At 49.7% G+C, this 22,005-nt stretch overlaps 2 protein-coding genes across 7 annotated transcripts in view; both read right to left on the reverse strand.

Annotated features, from left to right (window-relative positions):
* LOC117887172 (zinc finger protein 501-like) overlaps positions 1–22,005 on the reverse strand; it is a 1,015,593-nt gene that overhangs the window by 372,960 nt on the left and 620,628 nt on the right. The window lies entirely within an intron of this gene.
* LOC117887189 (zinc finger protein 239-like) overlaps positions 1–22,005 on the reverse strand; it is a 68,592-nt gene that overhangs the window by 4,790 nt on the left and 41,797 nt on the right. The window contains exons 1-4 of one of the 6 annotated variants that reach the window (XM_034789523.1): positions 12,314–12,539; positions 11,375–11,489; positions 9,864–9,977; positions 5,347–7,868 (exon numbers count right to left, since the gene is read on the reverse strand). In XM_034789523.1, the coding sequence (XP_034645414.1) occupies positions 6,763–7,868; positions 9,864–9,977; positions 11,375–11,408 (1,254 nt within the window). In that variant the 5' untranslated portion in view covers positions 11,409–11,489; positions 12,314–12,539 and the 3' untranslated portion in view covers positions 5,347–6,762. Of the gene's footprint in view, positions 1–5,346; positions 7,869–9,856; positions 9,979–11,331; positions 11,341–11,374; positions 11,490–11,815; positions 12,099–12,313; positions 12,540–22,005 lie in introns of those variants that run through there. The other 5 variants (XM_034789525.1, XM_034789524.1, XM_034789529.1 and 2 more) reach the window with 5 other exon arrangements.

Here is a 22,005-nt window from a genome sequence, read left to right on the forward strand (position 1 = left end):
AATGGCTTTTCAGGCTTAAGACCCACCTGAGAAGGGATGCAGGGGGCAGGTCTTATCTTGGCTGCCCGCATATACTGGGATGTAACTGGAAACTGGGGCTGGAAGAGTTGTGATGGTGACATCAAGGCGGGGCGGGGGGGACTCCCAGGATATTCAGATGGGAGTAAAATTTATGGTGATGTGAAAATGTCCCCCTGGCAGACTGACATGCATACTGTGTAGCCTGAGCTCACTGCAAACACCAAGAGCTCCTTGCATTCCACCATTTCCCCCAGGAGATCCCTGCATGTCACCCTTCCATCCCTCTCTATTGGTAGGGTGACCAGATAGCAAGTGTGAAAAATTGGGACAGAAGTGGGGTGTAATAGACGCCTATATAAGAAAAAGCCCTGAATAACAGGACTGTCCCTATAAAATCGGGACATCTGGTCACCCTATTGGTAAGCCAGAGGGCTCAGCAGTACCCCAGTTCCAGTTTGCACCCCGGGGATCCCAATGTTGTAGTGACACTGGGAGACCAGGTCAGTCCAGGGCCACAGGCCAATTCACTTGTGTATTAGTAGAGATCAAGGTATTTGTATAAGTATGAAGCAACAGAGGGTCCTGTGGCGCCTTTAAGACTAACAGAAGTATTGGGATCATAAGCTTTCGTGGGTAAGAACATCACTTCTTGCATCTGAAGAAGTGAGGTTCTTACCCACGAAAGCTTATGCTCCCAATACTTCTGTTAGTCTTAAAGGTGCCACAGGACCCTCTGTTGCTTTTTACAGATTCAGACTAACACAGCTACCCCTCTGCTACTTGTATAAGTATGGTTGGTGTTTAAAATTCATGAAAGCTAATGGGATGTTACTTGCATTGTTTTCACCTCTTTGTTCCTGTTATAATGAAATAGCAAACATTTATATTGTGCATACCCCTGTAAGTAAACAACAAAGAAATCTTGTGGGATGCTAATGAAGGACTTCAACAGAAAAGCAAGCGGTCATTATGGTGATAATTGTTGGCCAATGACTCAAACTGCATTCCTCACTCACCATCATAAAAGGAAAAGCCCATGTGCGTAGAGACACCGTCAGCTTGTTTTCTGTGAGAAGCTATATGTATGGATTCCAGGAATGATCTTGCATCTCCGGGCTGTATGGACTCTTACAGGGAAGGGTACCAGATACAAAGCCAAGACTCCCAGAGACTATCTGGGTACCCTGAAATACTTCTGGGAAATTCGCAGTTCATTATATTACTGCTACCATTTAGACTTACAAACTGTGACTTTCCTGTACATATATTTTACCTGCTTTAACCTCTCAATAATTCTCATTTCCTTTTCTTAGCTAATAAAATAAGGTGTCTATAGAACTGGGTGCCAGTGTTGTCTTTGTGGTGAGATCTGGAGGACCCATTGATCTGGGGTAAGTGGCTAGTCCCTTGGGACTGGAAGCAATCTGGTGTGGTGTGATTTTTGGTTTATGTGACTATTATCACTAAGTCCAGTCTGTCTAGGTGGCAAGATAGGCTGGAGAGTCTAAGGGGATTGTCTGTGACTCCATGGTAAGACTGGTACAATGATCCAGGAGTTCACATTTGTTACTGGTTTGGTGAAATCTAATTATAGAACACAGCTCCAGTTTGGGGTGCCTGCCCGGTTTTCTGACAGTCTGCCCTGAGATTAGCACTCCAGCCAGCATGACAATTGTGAGCCACTCCAGACAGCGTGACAATTGTTTTCTTGTTATTGTTTTCTTGTGCTCCCTCATCTGCCTATCTGTTCCCCTCTGTTGTCTCTTGGCAAGGACTGTCTTTTTGTTGTGTGTGTGTGTACGGCTCCTACTTGTTATGGCAATACAAATAATAAATAACTATTGATTATTACAGGGATGATTGTAGCTGCTGGCTCTGCTCACTGGATGCCGGGGCTCCATGTGCTTCCCATTCCCCACTTTCAGTTTTGTTGATTGTCACCAAAATGAACAGGGTTCTGCCCACTGCTGCCTAGAACACACCCTGAAATGTGGAACTGATTGGATGTGGTGCTGAGAAGTTAGGACCTTACATCCAAACAGAGAATGCCATCCAATTGAACGTAGGACCTGGCTTCACACAACCAATGAAACTCCCTCCCTAGCTCCCAACAGGAGGATCCTTTTCTCTTTCCTGAAAAGTAGGAATGAACCCAGAGACCTTGCAGGACTCTGGGCAGCCCTTGGGGCGAGGTGCCCCTCATCTCTGGGGCTCTTTTATTAGGGGAACCTCTGGGACAATCTTAGATTCCCACAGAATCTCCCCTCCCCAGGACTCATGGAATCTCCTCATTTCCATCCTTATCTGCTATCTTCAAGGAGTGGGGAGGGGCAGCCATGCTATGCAGACATCTCCTTAAAGAGCCTCCCCTAGGCAGGACACCTGACCAGGAACATCTGCAGAGGTCAGATAACCTTGCTGTGCCACTCTAGGGTCTCAACCTGCTTTTATGACTCCTATCGCTGTAATAGCTAAGTGCCTCAGAAACATTCATGGATTTATGCACACAACCCCCAGCCAGGCTTATTTTCCCCATTTGGGGAAACTGAGGCACAGAGGGGTTGGTTTTGGGTTGGGGAAGAGCTCCGTACCTTAGCAGCTCCTATTGAGAGGTGTGCAGAGAGCTTTAGGGACTCTGTCATCATTTGTCCAGCACCAGTGCAGTTCCCTAAAAATTAGGCCTAAGGGAGGTTGTCACACTCAGGACAATGTTGCTTCATCCAGGGTGAAGTGTCTTGGGTGAGTTGCTGCCGCTGCCCCCATGTGAGAGTCTGGAGATCACCCTGGTGACATGGATACCACATTGAAGTCAAATAAATCTGCGCTAAGGACTCACCTGTAAATGGAGAGAGACTCCCCACCACCTCTGCAAGCTGCAGGCTAGGAACAGAGAACACAGGGAACCTCACCCGAACATTACCATCTGAGAGTCCTCAAACATTTATGAACACAAACCAAACCTTAATTTAATGACAGCTAAGGACACATCCCACTACCCAAAAATGTAACCGCATGGGAATGAGAAGGAAAGTTTCCTGCATTCCGCCACTTCCCCATCCCCTACAGGACTGTCAATAACTTGCACACCCCCGTGCAAAATTATAATGGCAGTCTCATGTCAGCAGATTGGCACAGTCTTGGACTGGACTAAAAAAAGTGTGTGGTGGTGGGAGCAGTAGCTTTGGTAAGACAGTGCTGAAAGTGCACCCCTCAGCAATTTGTCTTGGTTTAACTTTCGTTGTGTTTTTCTGCCAGGACTGACTCCTTGCAACTCCTCCATTTTAAGCACTGTAGGCACATGTGACTGGCATGTAGCATACACACGTAACATTATTCTATTTTAACATCTCAGAGGCTACCATTAAGGTTTCACATGAGATCACAAGTTGGATGAAGCTGGGGTGCATGTGGCTGCTCAGTGTGTCTTGGAGACTGAAGTGAATGCCTTGTGGAGTGTCTCTTCATGCCCAACACCTGCACACAAGCCATCCCTACCTAGGTGATTCTCTGAGTGCTGTCTCCCAGCCTCCCATTGCAGTGTTCCAGGCAAATCCAGCTGCAGTTTAGAGCTGGGGTACCTGTAGAATATGAGCTGTATGGTGCCCATGTCTGGGGATTTCAACAACCCACTTAGTGCCCAAGGCAGAGAGCAAAGAGAAAGCACCAAGCCTGGGACATGCAGTCTCAATAGGGAAGCAAAACTTCAGTCTTTTCTGAGTAATGCCAATACCCAGCTCTTAAATACATCTCTCAACATGCTTTAGAAAGGAGGTGAGAGTCATCTCCACTTTATAGATGGGGACATAACTTGCCATAAGTCACCCAGCAGCCCTACAGCAGAGCCAAGACTAGAACCCTTGCTTCCTGAATCCTAGTCCAGCATGTTACTCAATAGGCCCCATTGTTCTGAGAAGATAGCAGTCAACTGGCATTGCTTGTATACAGCAGCTGAGTAATAATAATCCCATTGAGAGGCTATATAAACACTTTCCATCCACTGCTCTAACAGCTCTTTACACAGGTGGCTAGGGGGTCACAGATGGGGAAAATGAAGCCCAGGACTCATAAGCAAGTCAGTCAGTACCAAGGCAGGCCTTGTAGTCAAAGCTTTTGACACTTCATAACTACTGTAAAGTCCTTGGGCATGCTTTGCTCTCCATCTCCGACAAATTACATAACTGCAGGGCAGAGACTTCATTATTATTATTATTATAAAGGTTTTTACAGCTGTTAAAGCCAGAAGGACCCTAGTGACCATCTAATCTGTACTCCTGCATAACACAAGCAATAGAACCTCACCCAGTGATTCTTGCATCCAGCAGAGTCACTTTTTAGTTGATTTTAGTCTTCCCCAGCATGAAAGCAAGAGCCTGTTTAACAGAGAACCACCAACTTTAACAAAATTCAGGAAATTAAATAAATAATAACAAAGAACATTTTGAAACGCTCTACAGAAGGCAAGAATCATGCCTAAAAAAGCTAACGAGCTGAACAGATGATGGACAGAGACAGGATGAAGCTTGAGATCTGCTGAAAAGCTAGTATGATCTACCAATGACATTTAGCACCTGTTGTATGAGTCCCACTATTTAAAACATCTGATTAGCCCTGACCCTTGGCTCCACTGTTCCCTCTAAGCTGTGCGCGTGCACACACAGATGCTAAACACTGCACACACAGCAAAACATCGCGCACACAAAAATTTGCACAGAAGAAATTTTTTGTGCGCACGGCCTGTCAAAAATTAGAGAGAAGATTGCTTGGCTCCCATGTTCAGTGCAACTCAGGAGGGAGGTGAAAAGGCGGATTTAAGCAATCTTTTATATTTCCCCCATTCTAGGAGCACTTGACCCCAGAAGCAGGTTAGACCAGCCTGACTTGTATGGGTTGCCAATGCCCTCAAAGGGTCAGTACAGCAGCCAGAGGCTGGCAGGGTATAGTGTAGTCATGCCTCTGCACCACTCCCAGAGAGGGTAGGTGGTATAGGAGCTGCTACTCTGCCTCCGCACCAGCCAATGCTGTGTTAGACTGGCTTTAGGGCATCTTTGTGCTGGCAGAGTTGGCACCAATTTTCCCCAAACCAGGGGAAAACCTGCTCCAGTTGTGTGCTCTGGAGTTGATGGGCCCCTTGGGAAAAGTGTTTTAATGAGAGACTTGAGGGATGACTCCGAGATAAATGGAAACTGTGAGCTGCACAGTGTCCAGACCTCAAACATTGAGCAATGCACCATGCGCAACATGCACCCAGAGGCCAATGCTGCAGGCTCCTCAGTCACCTGGCTGCAGTCCCTCTGGGTTTCCAATAAACACATAGACACACACATGTACAGTAACCAAAGCTTCTTTACTAGGGCAGGCAGAAAATGGAAAGAGTGCAGACAGCCCCGATACAGAGCTCCTACAGAAATCACCTGGCCACATCCTCAGCTAGTGTAAATCGACAACGCTCCATTGGTGTCAAAGCTACACTGATTTACACCAGCTGAGGTTCTGGCCCAGCATGTTTGAATAAGTTTGTGGCCAGATTGTGTAATTACAGTGTTTCTTCTTGCTTATGTGGACAAGCAAATAAACATGTTAGAGGCCCATACTCTAGCTTGGGCATGTTCCAGGCTTCAAGCTGAACTCATTAACAGGGTTAGAACTTCAGTTTTGATGCCTCCCACCTGTAAGGAAAAACTGTGCTATAGACACCAGGCCCAGTCTATGCAACATTTATCACGCTGGTCCCAGTTACAGCACAGATTCCCCTCACCTGACTTTAACATGGTCATAAGGTGTCTAGTTATGTCCTTGTTCACAGACTGAAGCTTGAGCTTTTAACCCATTTAGGGAAGATTGGATTAGGTTCCATCTTCACTACAACCTGTGTCTGTGTTGTCGCTGGGTCGCCTGGGTTAGGGATGTTACTGTGGGGCTAAAACCAAATGTGATTCCCAGCTGCATTTAGACATGGGGCCCTGTGAGTTAGTTACAGACAGGAAACACAGAGAAATCCTTCACTGGGCCATCCAATCAGATCCTGAGCAATACTTGCCCCTTGGGTCTCCACTGATACATGAGAAGTGTCCCTTCAAATACACACCAGCACACAGGAGATCAGCCTGATGTCTGGTTTGGCTTTGCCTCTGTGTCAGCTGGCCACCTCTCCTCCTCTAGCTCCGCAAGCCCCCACCCAGCTGGCACCTCCTGGAGACCTGCTGGGACACAACACACTCATGCCCAGATCCCCCTGGCTCTGGGGGTGTTTCATTGACTGGACAGCTCGGATTCACAGCTTTCTCCTTTACCTCTGTACATTCTCTCAGGGACTCTCCTGGGTCTTCTTCAATCCAGTGACTGGACAGAGGGGAAAGAGAGAGAGAGGAAGATGAGGAGACCACCAGGGAAAGAGGAAAATAAGGGCCAGTCTTTTCTAATTGTTAATATGTGCATTACTGAGACAACCCATCTGAGATTGGAGCGCCATCACGGCCATACTGACACCTGGTGAGATCCAGCCCCTGCCTGAATCAGCCCAAACAGCATAGTCCTTCTCCAGGCAGCTCCATTCAGTGACAGACTGGGACAAGGTCACTGAATGAATAACAAGAGACCAAACACCCAGGCTTTCTGAGGGCCCTTTCCAACACCCAGCACCTCGAAGGATCCACAGCTGCCTGTTCTGGTTCCCAGATCTATCTTCAGGCCTCACGTAAGCAGCGGCCAAGCCCCAGAAGGGAAATTGGCAGCTGGTGTCTATCACAGGTGGATCCTCTGATGTCTAATCAGAGCGGAGCTCACGGTGAAGCTTTTCCCACAGTCGGTGCATTTGTAAGGTTTCTCTCCGGTGTGGGTCCTCAGATGATTGATGAGGGATGAACTCTGCTTGAAGCTCTTCCCGCAGTCAGGGCATTTGTAGGGCTTCTCTCCGGTGTGGATCCTCTGGTGCTTGATAAGAGATGAGCTCTCGAAGAAGCTTTTCCCACACTCGGTGCATTTGTAGGGCATCTCTCCAGTGTGGCTCCTCTGGTGCCTGATAAGGGCCGAACTCTCGAAGAAGGTTTTCCCACACTCGGTGCATTTGTAGGGTTTCTCTCCTGTGTGGGTTCTCTGGTGTCTAATGAAGGAGGAGCAGTAACTGAAGCTTTTCCCACACTCGGTGCAATTGTAGGGGCCCTCTCCCATGTGGGCTCTCTGATGCGTGTTAAGGTTCGAGCTCCGATTGAAGCTTTTCCCACAGTCGAGGCATTTATAGGGTCTCTCTCCTGTGTGGATTCTCTGGTGAACAATAAGGTCTGAGCTCCAGCTGAAGCTTTTTCCACATTTCGTACACTTGTAGGGCTTCTCTCCCACGTGCAGCCGCTGATGTTTCACCAGGTGTGAGCTTTGGCTGAAGCTTTTCCCACACTCAGTGCATTTATAGGGCTTATCTCCTGTGTGGATCCTCTGATGAGCATTACGGTTTGAGCTTCGTGTGAAACTTTTCCCACAGTCGAGGCATTTGTAGGGTTTCTCTCCCGTATGCAGTCTCTGGTGGATTAGCAGCTCTGACCTCCAAGAAAAGGTTTTCTCACACTCAGTGCATGTTTTCTGGGTTTCTGACTTCTCTGTTCTCCGGTTGACGCTGATGTTGCTGAATTCCTTAAACCCTTCTCCTTGGTGAGTGGATATCCCTAGTCTCTCATCTGGGTGGTTTTCCTGCTGCCTCTCCAGTCCACATTGACTCTCACAGGCTTCTCCAAGTTCAGGACCCTGGAAAATGTTCTCTTCAGCTCTTCCCAGCAACATCATGTCCAATTCCACCATCTCAGGGCTTTCCTGCTCCAGATTCTCCTCCTCATGCTCACTCCCCATCCCATCATCTGCTGGGTCAGAGAGAGAATCCAGACAGGAGTCACTCCCTGTGCCCAGGGGAAAGGGAACCATTGAAAGGGGAATGGGAATGGGGAGGTGGGTACAACAGAAGGGCTAAGTGCTGATGGTGAGATCCACCAAGGTACTTAGGTGTCTAAACCCCAGACTTAGGCCCTCAAATCTTGGGTTTAGCCACCTAGGTCCCAGTTTAGGCTTCACTGCAATTCACAAACCGCCTGCTGAACCCTGCAGTAACCTAACCTCACTCGACACTGAAGTTTTTTAAAATGAAAGTTCCCCGGGTGCCTATGTTCCTGCCTCTGGCCATGTGCACGGCTGCCTCATTCTAGGCATCTGAATGCTCATCTCCCACTGAAGCCCCAGAGTGACCAGTGAACCAGGGGAAGACAGGTGTTCAGCCGCCTATATGCCTGCTGCGCCCAATCCAGTAGGTGGCCCCCAAGATTGGATCCTATTCAAAATCCAGCCAGCGGAGCGGGTGGCAGTAATACCTACTTTATAGCTTTTAGCTCAATGGTTAGAGCACTCAGCTGGGAAATGGGAGACTCCAGTTCAATTCCCCTCACCTCCTCACCTGAAGGGGAGGAAGGATTTGAACAGGGGGTCTCCCACCTTTCAGGAGGGTGCGCCAGCCACTCAGCTCTGGGATATTCTGATTGGCAGTGGCAGGAGGTGCTCTTTCCGTCTCTCCCATTGGAGCTGCTGCACTCTGGATAAATGATGAAAGTTACTGGAGCAAGGGCACTGGACCCAGAGTCTCCCAGATGGCTGCCGGGTGAGGGATAGCTCAGTGGTTTGAGCATTGGCTTGCTAAACCCAAGGTTGTGAGTTCAATCCTTGAGGGGGCCATTTAGGAATCTTGGGCAAAAAAAATCTGTCTGGGGACTGGTCCCCCTTTGAGCAGGGGGTTGGACTAGATGACCTCCTGAGGTCCCTTCCAACCCTGATATTCTAGGATTCTATGCCCTGACCACAGACTCAGTCTCGTTTGCATGCATTCTTGTTCTCTCGCTCCCTCCCCAACAAGTGTTTATCCACAGTGGAATAGTCATTGGGCCAGAGAGAAAAAGAAAGAATGACTCTATAGTCCAGTGGTTAGGGCATGGAGATGGGAGACCCAGGCTCCAGCCACTCTTCAGCCAGCTTCATTATGAGAGATGGAGGGAGCCCCATCTTCAACTAGCCCATAGCTCAGTGGTTAGCGCACCCTCCTGAGACATGGGAGACCCCTATGTAAATCCTTTTGCCCTCTCTAGCAGAGGGGGAACTGAACCTCCATCTTTCACATGCCAGGGAAGTGCTCTAACCATTGGTCTAAAGGTGGAGGTTTTGGGTAGCGTGAGATAAGCACCTACCACATTGCCCCAAGAAACAGCTTAGGCCTCTAAGCCACCTGACTCCAGGAGAGGGGTTCCTATTGGTGCATCACTAGGCACCTCCCAGCAGCCTGGACTCTACCTCTGAAAGAGGGGCAGGGCTTAGCACATGCCCCTCTGGTTGGCATGTCCCATTGGCTAGCTCAGCTGAGGTGCTAGCGTTTGTGGATCCCAATTTTAGGCACCTATCTCAACCCATTCATTGCACAGGGAAACTCAGCGCCTAACTCAGGCTTTGTGAATCACAATACTGATCCTGCAATTTACTAGCTGCCTAAAAGTTAGGCCCTGTGATGTCCAGCATTGCAATGCCTAAGTCCCTTCATGGATCCCAACCTGAATCCCCCCAAGCCCTTCCTCAGATGAGAGAGAAGAGGTGACCAATCCTTCCTCCACAATCCATGCGAACATTCGGGAAAGACAGCTATTGCCAGGTGTCAGTCAGACTGGGTGGGAGGCTGTGAGTGATGTCTGCCATGAGGGGATATGACACCTGCTGGGGACAATCCTGATCTGAGGTAGAACTGGGGAGCTCACGGGGTCTTTGTAGGAATCTTGTTAGCGCCATTTGCAAATGGTTTCTTACTCGGTTTAATACTAACCCCTCACCTGTGGGGGCTACTCTCAGGATCTCCCATTCCTTAGCGGCGTGGGGATCCGGGACACCCAGCTCTTCCACTGTTTCCATCCGAGAGATCACGTTGGGTTTAGGAATTGGAAAGTCTACTCAGGAGAAAGGAAAGAGGAGAGATCAGAATTTGTCACACACTCATTAAATAGATGCTACTAAAAAGCTCCATAATTCTAATCAAGTCCCTTCCCTTGCTGGTGGTGAACTCAGGTAAACCTGTAACAGAGGGGGAAATGCTCTTGGAGACCTTTTGGGATAGTTAGAGGTCTCGTGAGCAGCATTCATCCTGAACACTGAATGAGGCAGGATCCTGTGCAAAAAACTCTGTGATCATGCATAAGAGAGCTGAACCTAATCCTGGCATTTCCTAACTTTTGAGTGCTTGATTTTGCAAACTTAATAACATTATTTTAACATATTTTTGTATGATACATTCTAGGGGTTTTTTGTAATAAAAAAAAAAATCAAAGAAATTCCATCTTTTGCAACCATACTGGTAATTTTCTGCAGCTGATAACTTTTTGTCAAATCTGGCTGCATTTTCACAGAGACGGTGAAAAGTATCTCTCCAACCTTACAGCCATCGCCTCCAAGCATAGGAAATTTCAGCATGAACAGTTAGTTTGTTAAAGTTATAAGCAACTGAAGATGGAAAGTTATAATAGAAAATGTTAGGCAAATTTAATAGGGCTTGTCTTCCCTCAGACAAAAAGTGTGGTCTTGACTCAAGTTAGGCACCTCTGGTTAACTAACAAGATAAAACGAGTGAAGGCAGGCTGTAGTTTTCACAGGACTTAGTAGCTCAAGGCTGCCATTAAGCTCCCCCATAGACCCACAGGGGTTACTATCACTCCATCCGGAAGGATGATGAGCCCATATGGAGGCAGTGTGGGCCAATGGATTGGACATGGGCCTATGACTATCTTCACGATTACCTCGGGGTGTGATTCCCCTGCTCGTGGACGCATCCTCATGCTAGCTCTCATTGAGCTAGTGCCAGTATAAACAGCAGTGTAGCCATGGTAGCCTAGGTAATGGCAGCGGAGCCATGGATACTGACCCACCAGTTTGTACGTGACAGGGCTCAGCCATGTTTCTGCTGCTGCTATTGTGGCTGCATTGCTACTTATACTCACCCTAGCTCAACGAGAACTAGCAGGAGTACGTGTACACGGGCAGGAGAACCACATCCCTAGCTTGTCGTGTAGACATAGCCTATGGATGCAAAAGACCTGAGTTCTATTCCGAGCCCTGCGAATGATGTGGCCTGTTTCTAGGGCAAGTCACTTGCTCTCTAGGTGCTTCTGTTTCCCCTCTCACACTTTGAGCGTCTTTCCAGTCAGACTGTGAGCTCTTCAGAGCAGGGTCTTCCTCTCCCTATGTGCATGCTGGGGCCCTGATCTCGGTGCTGCTCTAACCACAAATGACTGAAGCTGACTCAAGCACTTCAGAGATCTCCCCATTCTTGTGAGAAGAAAGGAAGCCTTACCCAGCAATATCAGGGACTCATAGTTCTCCTGCATGACGTCTCTCTGACCTGGGTCCCGAAGTTCCCACTGCCCCTTGGTGAAATACAGAGCCACCTTCTCGAAGGTCACCAGCCCCTGAAACAGCAAGTATCTCCTGCATTAGAACAATCCCACCTGCTCAGACATAGGAACTGCAAGCTGGCAGCTCCGCTCCCATTGATTAGGGATCAGGCTGTTTTCCCTATTCTAGAAGAGCTCTTTGTCCAGCATTGGACAACTGAGTCTGTGATGCTTTCCTGTTGGCACATGAGTGAAACCCCCAGTGTCTCCCTGGAGAACGCACACACCTCTTGAAGGAATCTGAACCAGGGAATGTCATCCTGCCGCACCAGCGACAATTCCACAGTTCTGCTCCCTTATTTCTTCCCCTGTGTGGCCTCCTCCAGACCCTCAGTCCTCACCTCTTCTGGCCTCCTTGCTCCTGGGAGGCTCAGCAGGGCTAAGAGGTGCAGCCAGAAAAGCCCTGGTGATGTTCGAACACTATCCACTGTCCCAGGGCTAGGATTGATTCCCACGGGTCCTGCACATCAGACAGACAATATCTTCCCTGGATTTTTTGATCTGTCTCCTCTTCATTTTCCACCCCAGCCTCACCGCAAGGACTGGAGTAAATCTGCCCCGGGATGCAGCAGTGAATGGAGCTGGGCAGGGCTGGAAGTAGGGAACCTCCCTCCCCACTTATTACTCCTGCTGCTCCTTCCAGTCTCTCCCCCTGTCTCCCTCCCGCCCCCTCCCCTCCCCTCGGTCCCTGGCCCGGCTCGGGCGGGGGGGAGGTCAGCAGCTCTGGGACTCGCAGACCCCCGCCCCCCCGGGAGCGGAGCTGGGGCGAGGAGGGGCCGTTGGTGCAGAGTCACTTTCCTGCCCGGCCCCAGCCCTTTCCTCCGGGTCTCTCCCCTCACCTGCAGGCTCCGGCTCAGGGGCTGGCGTCGGCAGAGCCCGGGGCTGCCCCAGGGGCTGGTTCCAGCCCCCGCAGAAAGTCCCCCCGGCTGGGCACAGAGGGGGCGGTAGAGAAGGGCTCACCCCGCTGGGGAGCAGCAGCGGCTCAGCCCGAGCTCCCGGATGCACCAGCGGCTGCCTCTGACCCAGGAAGTTCAGCCTCCAAAATGGTAAGCCCAAATGAGGCTGAGAGAAGGAGAGACAAAAGCAGCTTCTCCTCCCTTCCCAATGATCAGAGCCCTCTAGTGTGGGGGTGTCCACCTCCCCGAGCAGCCCCTGGATATGGGTGGGCGACTCACACAAACTCCAGATCAGTGTCAGAGGGGCGGCTGGCGGGGGTATGTGTACGGTTTGTAAGAGCTACACCTAAGTCCCTGGGTTCACTCTGGCAGGGGAACGATTCCGTTCCCAGCAACCCTCTTTCTGGGGGGATGAATGTGACGCTTGTAGTTATGAAAATGGGATACCTGCCTATTCGGGGAACCTCATGTTAAAATGTCTAAGCCAGAGGTTAACATAAGAACATGAGATTGGCAACCAAATGTCCAGGAAAAGGAATGAGAGGAGGGGATGGATGGGGTGGCAGGGGGCAGTCAGGGGACAGGGAAGGGGGGTGGATGGGACAGGGGTCCCGGGGGGGGCATGAAGGAATGTGGGGGATTGGATGGGGCAGGAGTCCCCAGGGGCGGGGGGGGCACGACCCCCTCATGGGGTGAGGAGGAGGGAACCGGTTGTTAATTTTTTAGCAGCTCATCACTGCTCGGCACATCACTTCTGAAAGGTTGCTGACCCCTGGCATAGATGCTGGTCTGTTTAGGCAGTCTGGCTTTCTGGGGATAGCACATTATAGCCAGGGAACTGTGCAGCCTAGAAAAACCCCAGTCAGGAGGGAGAGACATGGGTCTCTGCCCAAGAGAAGCAACAGCTGGGAGCTGGAAGTCTAAAAGTGGGTGCCCTTGCTGGTTCACAGAATGTAAATGCAGTTGTCCTGAACTGTGACATCCCATATCAGCTGTTCCATTATCTTGGCCATGTTAGGCTGACAGACCTACAATTCATCCTGTTTATCCTTTTTTAAATATTGGCAGAGTATTAGCTTTCTCCCAGTCCTCTGGAATTACCCAGAGTACCAAGACTTATTAAAACTAGGGTTTAGAGAGAACTAGGGTTTCTTTTCCCTCCATGGATGATGTAAACAACTAACCAATGCAGTGGAATTTGCACTTGAATGCATCATTTTAAATTTGTCTTCAGTGGACATTTAAGCTTAAAATGTTCTTTGTGTGGAGATGTGTGCTAGTGAAGTTCACATCCTCAAATGTTAACACAAAGCAACAGATTCAGACAAATCTTTGTGCACAGTTTTTCTTCATTCTCCATTTTGTTCCAGCCAGGGTTGATATAGCTTGTCAGCTCTTCTGTGTACAGACACAGAGAGGGAGGATAGGCCAGTGATTAGGCGCACTCAGCAAGGACACAAAATTCCTTGGTTCAAAGGCAGCGGGTATAAGAGGCCGGGGAGGCAAAGCCTCCACAAACAGCCTGCCCCCCCCCCTTTGGAACATGCCGCTGCTGAAAGGGTGGGTGCCCCAGTTGTGGCCCTGCCCCTGCTCCACCCCAAGGCCCTGGTCCCACTGGTCCTCTTCCCCTGAGGCTCTGCCTCTTCCTGTCCCTGCTCTGCCCACATGGGAGCCTTGCAGGAAGGGGTGAAGACATGCATGTGAGCAGTGTGCCTGGCCAGCTGGCGGGCAAGTGTGGGGAGGGGGTGAAGAGGTGTTAGTGGTGAGCAGGGGGGCCTTGGGGAAGGGGCTGAGTGTGGCCAGGGATGGAGCGTGGGTGGGGCTTCCAGGGGAGGAGGCTGAGCAGGAGCAGGCCTTGGGGCAGGGCCACGGTCCAGGCGCACGGACACCCTTCCCATTGGAGCAGGCATTGTAAGCCGATATTCAGTAACTCCTCACTTAAAGTCGTCCCGGTTAACGTTGTTTTGTTGTTATGTTGCTGATCAATTAGAGCAGTGGCTCTTAATGATCTTTCCAAATGTTGTATGTACCGTTAGCTAACTATTGTAAAGCACTTTGGATAAAACTTCTATATAAAAAAACCCCTAAATAATAATTACCTTTTTTGATCTACACATAAAAGCACACAATTCATATTTTAATATCAGTAGTCTTCTAATGCGATGGATGTGCCCTCTCTCCCCTGCTGCAGCAGCCCCCAAGCTGGGATTGGGAAGAAGGAGGGGCTCTCCCTCTCTCCCCCACTGCAGCAGCCCCTGAGGTGGGTGGCCCTTCATTCTCTCATGTGCGGCTGCCCAGGAGTGCACCTTATAGGGAACTATCCGTGGACCACCTGAATGGAGCTCACGGACCACAGTTTGAGAACCTCCTAATTAGAGAACATGCTCTTTAAAGTTGCCCAATGCTCCCTTATAGTGTTGTTTGGCAGACGCCTGCTTTGTCCACTGCTTGCAGAAAGAACAGCCCGTTGGAGCTACCTGGTGGGGGCTTGGAACCAGAGTGGGCTGACAGTCCCCCCTATCAGCTCCCCTAAGTTCCCTGTGTGGCTGCCGCCCAGCAGGCTATCAATTGCTGGGCAGTTCAGGTGTCCCTCCCACCCACTGCGGTGTGCTGTTCCTGCCCTCTGCCTTGGAACTGCTCCAGGAGCCTCCTGCTTGCTGTGCAGGTAGGGTGACCAGATGTCCCAATTTTTATAGGGACAGTCCTGAATTTTGGGTCTTTTTCTTATATAGGATCCTATTATCCCCCACCCCCTGTCCTGATTTTCACACTTGCTGTCTGGTCACCCTATGTGCACGGGGGGAGGGGGAAGAGGGATGCTGTTGTCAGGGTGTCCCCCTCCCCCATTCCTGTCCCCCATCTCCACAGAGCGGGGGGGGGGACAGGGCTCAGAATGGGGGGAAGCTTGCTGGCAGCAGCTGCTGTCTCAAAGAGTCTCTCTCACACACAGGGTGTGTGTCTCTGTCCAGTGATTTCCCTACACCTCCCCCTGAATTTCCCCAACGCCCCCCCCCCCCGTTTTGTGAACTAGTTACATGCCAATTTAGTGACTGTTTGGAAATTTGAATTGAAATTGAAACATTAATATACACTTTAAAAGCATATACAGTGTATGATAAAATACATGTATCTGAAAAAGTATAATAGATTTGAAAAGTATGAATATAGACTAGCTTCCTTATACAGTTGTTGTTTTTTATGACAATGTCAGTGCATTCATTTCAGTGATGTTGGCCAACCTAATAATTTCAAATGATGATTTGTAAGCGAAGTCTAAATGAGCTCTCCCTGACAGCTAGTGATGAGCTGGGGCTAGGGGGGAAAGGATTCAGGACCAGATTGTATTTACAGTCACACCTAATCTACCTAGGTATCCAGCAAACAGAGCTGTGTTGCCCAAGTGATAGATTTTGGCTGGGGTTGGGTTACAAATTACTTGAATGCGGGAGGGAATGAAATGTTGTTGTTCTCATTGTATGAGTAAAGGGCAGTAGAACTGTACTTAGCCTGTGCTGATTGAGGGCATCAAGAGAGAGGGGACTTGATTAGGCTCCATAGATAGTCTTTTGTTCTGTTAAGTGACCACTGCAGCTGCAATCACTGATAATCAGGTCTTAGGCCTGGTCTACACTACGACTTTAATTCGGATTTATCAGCTTTAATTCGAATTAACCCTGTAACCGTCCACACAACGACGCCATTTAATTCGATGTAAAGGGCCCTTTAAATCGATTTCTGTACTCCACCCCAACGAGCGGAGTAGCGCCAAAATCGATTTTAGCAATTCGAATTAGGGTTAGTGTGGCCGCAATTCGATGGTATTGGCCTCCGGGAGCTATCCCACAGTGCATCATTGTGACCGCTCTGGACAGCAATCCGAACTCGGATGCACTGGCCAGGTAGACAGGAAAAGCCCCGCGAACATTTGAACTTCATTTCCTGTTTGCCCAGCGTGGAGAGCACAGGTGACCACAGATACCTCATCAGCACAGGTAACCATGCAGGCTGATAATCGAAAAAGAGCACCAGCATGGACCGTGAGGGAGGTACTGGATCTGATCGCTGTATGGGGAGAGGATTCAGTGCTTGCAGAACTTCGTTCTAAAAGACGAAATGCAAAAACTTTTGAAAAAATTTCCAAGGGCATGATGGAGAGAGGCCACAATAGGGACTCTGAGCAGTGCCGCGTGAAGGTCAAGGAGCTCAGACAAGCCTATCAAAAAACAAAGGAGGCAAACGGTCGCTCCGGGTCAGAGCCGCGGACATGCCGCTACTACGCCGAGCTGCATGCAATTCTAGGGGGGGCTGCCACCACTACCCCACCTTTGTTCGTGGATTCTGGGTCGGGGATAGTCTCGACGCCTGAGGATTCTGCCGATGGGGTAGAGGAGGAGGAGGAGGAGGAGGAGGAGGATGAGCTTGCAGAGAGCACACAGCACTCCATTCTCCCCAACAGCCAGGATCTTTTTATCACCCTGACTGAAGTACCCTCCCAAGCCTCCCAAGCCAGTACCCAAGACTCTGACCCCATGGAAGGGACCTCAGGTGAGTTTACCTTTTAAAATATAAAACTTGTTTTAAAAGCAAACGGTTTTTAATGATTACTTTGCCTGACTTTGCATTCGCGGTCAGTTCAGCTACTGGAAAAGTCTGTAGCTACTGGAAAAGTCTGTTAACGTGTATGGGGATGGAGCGGAAATCCTCCAGGGACATCTCCATTAAGCTCTCCTGGAGGTACTCCGAAAGCCTTGCCAGAAGGTTTCTGGGCAGTGCATCCTTATTCCCTCCTCCATGGTAGGACACTTGACCACGCCATGCTTGCAGCAAGTAATCTGGTATCATTGCCTGACAAAGCCTGGCAGCGTATGGTCCCTGTGTTTGCTGGCATTCAAGCAACATCCGTTCTTTATCTTGTTGTGTAATCCTCAGGAGAGTGATATCACTCCTGGTAACCTGGTTGAAATACGGGAACTTAATTAAGGGGACAGAGGTGGCCGTTCCTACTGGGCTGTTTGCCTGTGGCGGAAAATAAATCCTTCCCTGCAGTTAGCCAAGCGCAGATGGGAAATTGGCCCTGAGTTTTTCGCGTTTGGCTAGCAGGGATCTTCCCTGTTACCAGCCACGCAGTGGGGGGAGGGTACCGTGATCATCCCAGAGAATTCATGGCGGGGGGGGGGGGGTAGTTTGTTTTCTGGTGCTGCTGAATGTTAACAGAAAAACCGCAGCACTCTACTTGCCTGAAGGGGCCCAGACAAGCCCCACCACACTGCCCCCCCCCCCAACTGGCTGAGATTGGCCAGGCTTCTGCAGCACTCTACAAGCTATGCTTGGTATGTGGGAAAGGAGGGCAGAAGCTTACCATGGCCGCATGCAAGCCGAATTCTGTTGCCCAGACCTGTGATCTCTAGCAGCAAAGCCACAGGCACTCAGCATTAAGAGGCAAAATGCGACCTTGCACAGAAATCACATGTGCTATGTAATGTGAACAGTGTTGGTCACCGTGAAAGAGTATAAGCATTGTTCTGCAAAATGTAGCTTTTAAAACAATTCTCTCTTTTTTCCCCTCCCTACAGCAGCTGCAAATTCCTCAAGCCTCCCTCCTCCATCCCGAAGGTTATCACAGATAAGGCGTCGTAAGAAGAAGACGCGGGAGGACATGTTTTCTGAGATTATGCAATCCAGCAGGAGTGACAGAGCTCATCTGAATGAGTGGAAGGAAACAGTTTCAAAGTATAGGAAAGAAGTCAGTGAACGTGAGGAGAGGAGGGACCAACGTGAGGAGAGGAGGGACCAACGTGAGGAGAGGAGAGACGATCGAGATGAGAAATGGCGGCAGGAAGACCAGAGGATGAAGGATGCAACGCTGGGGCTGCTCCGGCGTCTGGTGGAGGTTCAGGAACGGCTGCTGGAAAACAGACTGCCGCTTCAGCCCCTGTTCCACCCTCCCCCCTCCCCATGTTCCGTATCCTCCTCACCCAGACGTGTAAGAACGCGGGGGGGAGGCTCCGTACACCTTCCCATTCCACCCCAGTAGACAGCCCAAGCAAAAGGCTGTCATTTTTTTAACCTTTTCTTTGTGGCTTTTTCCTTCCCAGCAATCCTCCTCCCAAATACCACCCGGGTTCCCTCCCTCTTTTTCTAATCTATTAATAAAGAATAAATGATTTTTAAATGATAGTGACTTTATTTGGTTTGAAAGAAAGCTGGGGGAAGGGGCAGGGTGGGTTCCTTACAGAAAATCAGTCAGTAAAGGGGGAGGGTTTTCATGAAGGAGAAACAAACAGATATTTCACACGGTAGCCTGGCCAGCCATGAAACTGGTTTTCAAAGCTTCTCTGATGCACAGCGCTTCATGGTGTGATCTTCTAATCGCCCTGGTGTCTGGCTGCGCGTAATCAGCAGCCAGGCGATTTGCCTCAGCCTCCCACCCCGCCATAAAGGTCTCCCCCTTACTTTCACAGAGATTGTGGAGCACACAGCAAGCAGAAATGACAATGGGGAGATTTCTTTGGCTGAGGTCAGAGCGAGTCAATAATGAACGCCAGCGACCTTTTAAACGGCCAAATGCACATTCTACCACCATTCTGCACTTGCTTAGCCTGTAGTTAAACAGCTCCTGACTCCTGTCCAGGCTGCCTGTGTATGGCTTCATAAGCCATGGCATTAAGGGGTAGGCTGGGTCCCCAAGAATAACTATGGGCATTTCAACATCCCCAACGGTTATTTTCTGGTCCGGAAAGTAAGTCCCTTGCTGCAGCCCTTTAAACAGAGTAGTGTTCCTGAAGACGCGAGCGTCATGAACCCTTCCCGCCCAGCCCGCGTTGATGTTGGTGAAACGTCCCTTGTGATCCACAAGTGCTTGCAGCACCATTGAAAAGTACCCCTTGCGGTTTATGTACTCGGTGGCTTGGTGCTCCGGTGCCAAGATAGGGATATGGGTTCCGTCTATTGCCCCACCACAGTTAGGGAATCCCATTGCAGCAAAACCATCCACTATAGCCTGCACATTTCCCAGAGTCACTAACTTTCGTAGCAGCACCTGAGTGATTGCTTTGGCTACTTGCATCACAGCAGCCCCCACAGTAGATTTGCCCACTCCAAATTGATTCCCGACTGACCGGTAGCTGTCTGGCGTTGCAAGCTTCCACAGGGCTATCGCCACACGCTTCTCAACTGTGAGGGCTGCTCTCATCTTGGTATTCTGGCGTTTCAGGGCAGGGGACAGCAAGTCACAAAGTTCCATGAAAGTGCCCTTACGCATGCGAAAGTTCCGCAGCCACTGGGAATGGTCCCAGACCTGCAACACTATGCGGTCCCACCAGTCTGTGCTTGTTTCCCTTGCCCAGAATCGGCGTTCCATGGATAGAATCTGCCCCATTAACAACATGATCTCCAAAGCACCGGGGCCTGTGGTTTCACTGAATTCTGTGTCCGTGTCCGTGTCCATGTCCTCATCATGCTTGTCGCTGCGCTGCCGCCGCCGCTGCCTCCTCTCCTCGTTTTTCTGGTCCTGGCTGAGCATAAACTCCACGAGAACGCGCGAGGTGTTTGCAATATTCATGAGTGCTGTCTTGACCTCAGCGGGCTCCATGCTTGCCGTGGTATGGAGTCTGCAGTGTTCACCCACCCAGGAAAAAAGGCGCGAAAATGGTTGTCTGCCGTCCGTTGCTTTCATGCAGGGAGGGAGGGAGGGAGGAAGTGAGGCTGTACCCAGAACCACCTGCGACGATGTTTTTTGTCCCATCAGGCACTGGGATCTTAACCCACAATCCCAATGGGCGCGGGAGACTGCGGGAACTATGGGATAGCTATGGAATTGCTACCCACAGTGCAACGGTGCAGAAATCGACGCTAGCCCCGGTACTTGGACGCACACCACTGAATTACTGTGCTAGTGTGGCCGCACTCATTTCGACTTTATACAACCTGTTTCTCAAATCCGAATTATCTAAATTCGGATTAATCCCGTAGTGTAGACATACCCTAAGTGCTTAGTCCTGCTGTAGGGACAGTGTTTCTGTGGAAGAGACCGCCCAGACTGCACTAGCAGCGAGGTTCCCCCACTGAGAGCTCAGCTGAAATCACTGAGAGCTGGGTGGAACCTCAAGAGATCAACTTGCAGAGGTCACAGTGGCAGGTGGCAGCAGAAGGTAACTGCGCAGGGCCATTGGCAACAAAGTGGTGGAGTGAACGGTGGCACAACAAACAGCAGTGGCCAGAGCAAACAGTGAGCAGCTGGAGGAATGAGCAAGATGCCTTCTTGCCCCCCACCTGGGAGGTGTACTCACGTGAAAGTACCTCTGAACTCTGAGTCTCCACTGACCAAGGACAACACCGGTGAGTGGACTGCGGTGGAGGGAAAAGTGAGGGGCATGTTAAAAACACATTTGTTTGTTGGACTATATTTTAGTGACTTTGCTCCAGAATGCTAGATTTGTGACTGGGAATGGAAACTTATATAAATATGTTTCCTAGTAGGCCGAGATTTTTAAAATGCATTATTTGCCAAGGTTGTTATCTCACATCGTTGCTATCTTGAGAGGTCATTGTGTTGGGGAGTTTCTGTACTAAACATTTTTATTATTATAATTAATTTTTACATAAGAATGGTCATACTGGGTCAGACCAATGGGCCATGTAGCCCAGTATCCTGTTTTTTGACAGTGGTCAAGGCCAGGTGCTTGGGAATGAACAGAACAGGTAATCATCAAGTGATCCATCCCCTGTTGCCCATTCCCAGCTTCTGGCAAACAGGCTAGGGACACTCAGAGCATGGTGTTGCATTCCCTCCCCATCCTGGCTAATAGCCACTGATGGACCTATTCTCCAGGAATTTATCTAGTTCTTTTTTTTAATCCTGTTATAGTTTTGGTCTTCACAGCATCTCCTGGCAAAGAGTTCCATGGGTTGACTTTATGTTGTGTGAAGAAGTACTTCCTTTTGTTTTTTTAAAACCTGCTGCCTATTAATTTCATTGGGTGACTGCTAGTTATTGTGTTATGTGAAGGATTAAATAACATTTCCTTATTCACTTTCTTCACACCAGTCAAGATTTTATAGACTTCTATCATATCCCCTCTTAGTCGTATCTTTTCTAAGCTGAAAACTCCCAGTCATTTTAATCTCTCCTCCTGTTTCATACCCCTAATCATTTTAGGGTATGGCTACACTCGCAGCTGTACAGTGCTGTGAGTTAAACCTGTCTTCGTGTAGCTGAGTAGGGAAAGCCCTGCAATCTGTCCACATTGACAGCTGCCAGCGCACTGTCATGGCCACATTTGCAGCATTTGCAGCGGCATTGGGAGTGGTGCATTATGGGCAGCTATCCCAGTGTTCAAGTGGCTGTAACATGCTTTTCAAAAGGGTGGGGTGGAGTGTGACAGGGAGCGCGGGGGGAGAGAGAGTGAGTTTTTGGAGTGCTGAGAGTGTGTCAGCATGCTGCCTTGTAAGTTCCGACTCCCCTCCCTCCTCCACCCCTCTCTCGCTCACTGAAAGCAAACAGCAACTGTTGTTTTTTTTTCTCACAGACCAGATAAGCAGCCGCTCGCCGAAACGTACCCCAATCCCCCTCCCCCCACGCCGCCTCTCTCTTCAAGCGAATACTAGCTATGGGCGTTCCAAAGGGAGCCCCCCTG

The sequence above is a fragment of the Trachemys scripta genome, chromosome 14 (genome assembly GCF_013100865.1).
Source record: "Trachemys scripta elegans isolate TJP31775 chromosome 14, CAS_Tse_1.0, whole genome shotgun sequence".
In the NCBI taxonomy this organism is placed as follows: domain Eukaryota; kingdom Metazoa; phylum Chordata; order Testudines; family Emydidae; genus Trachemys; species Trachemys scripta.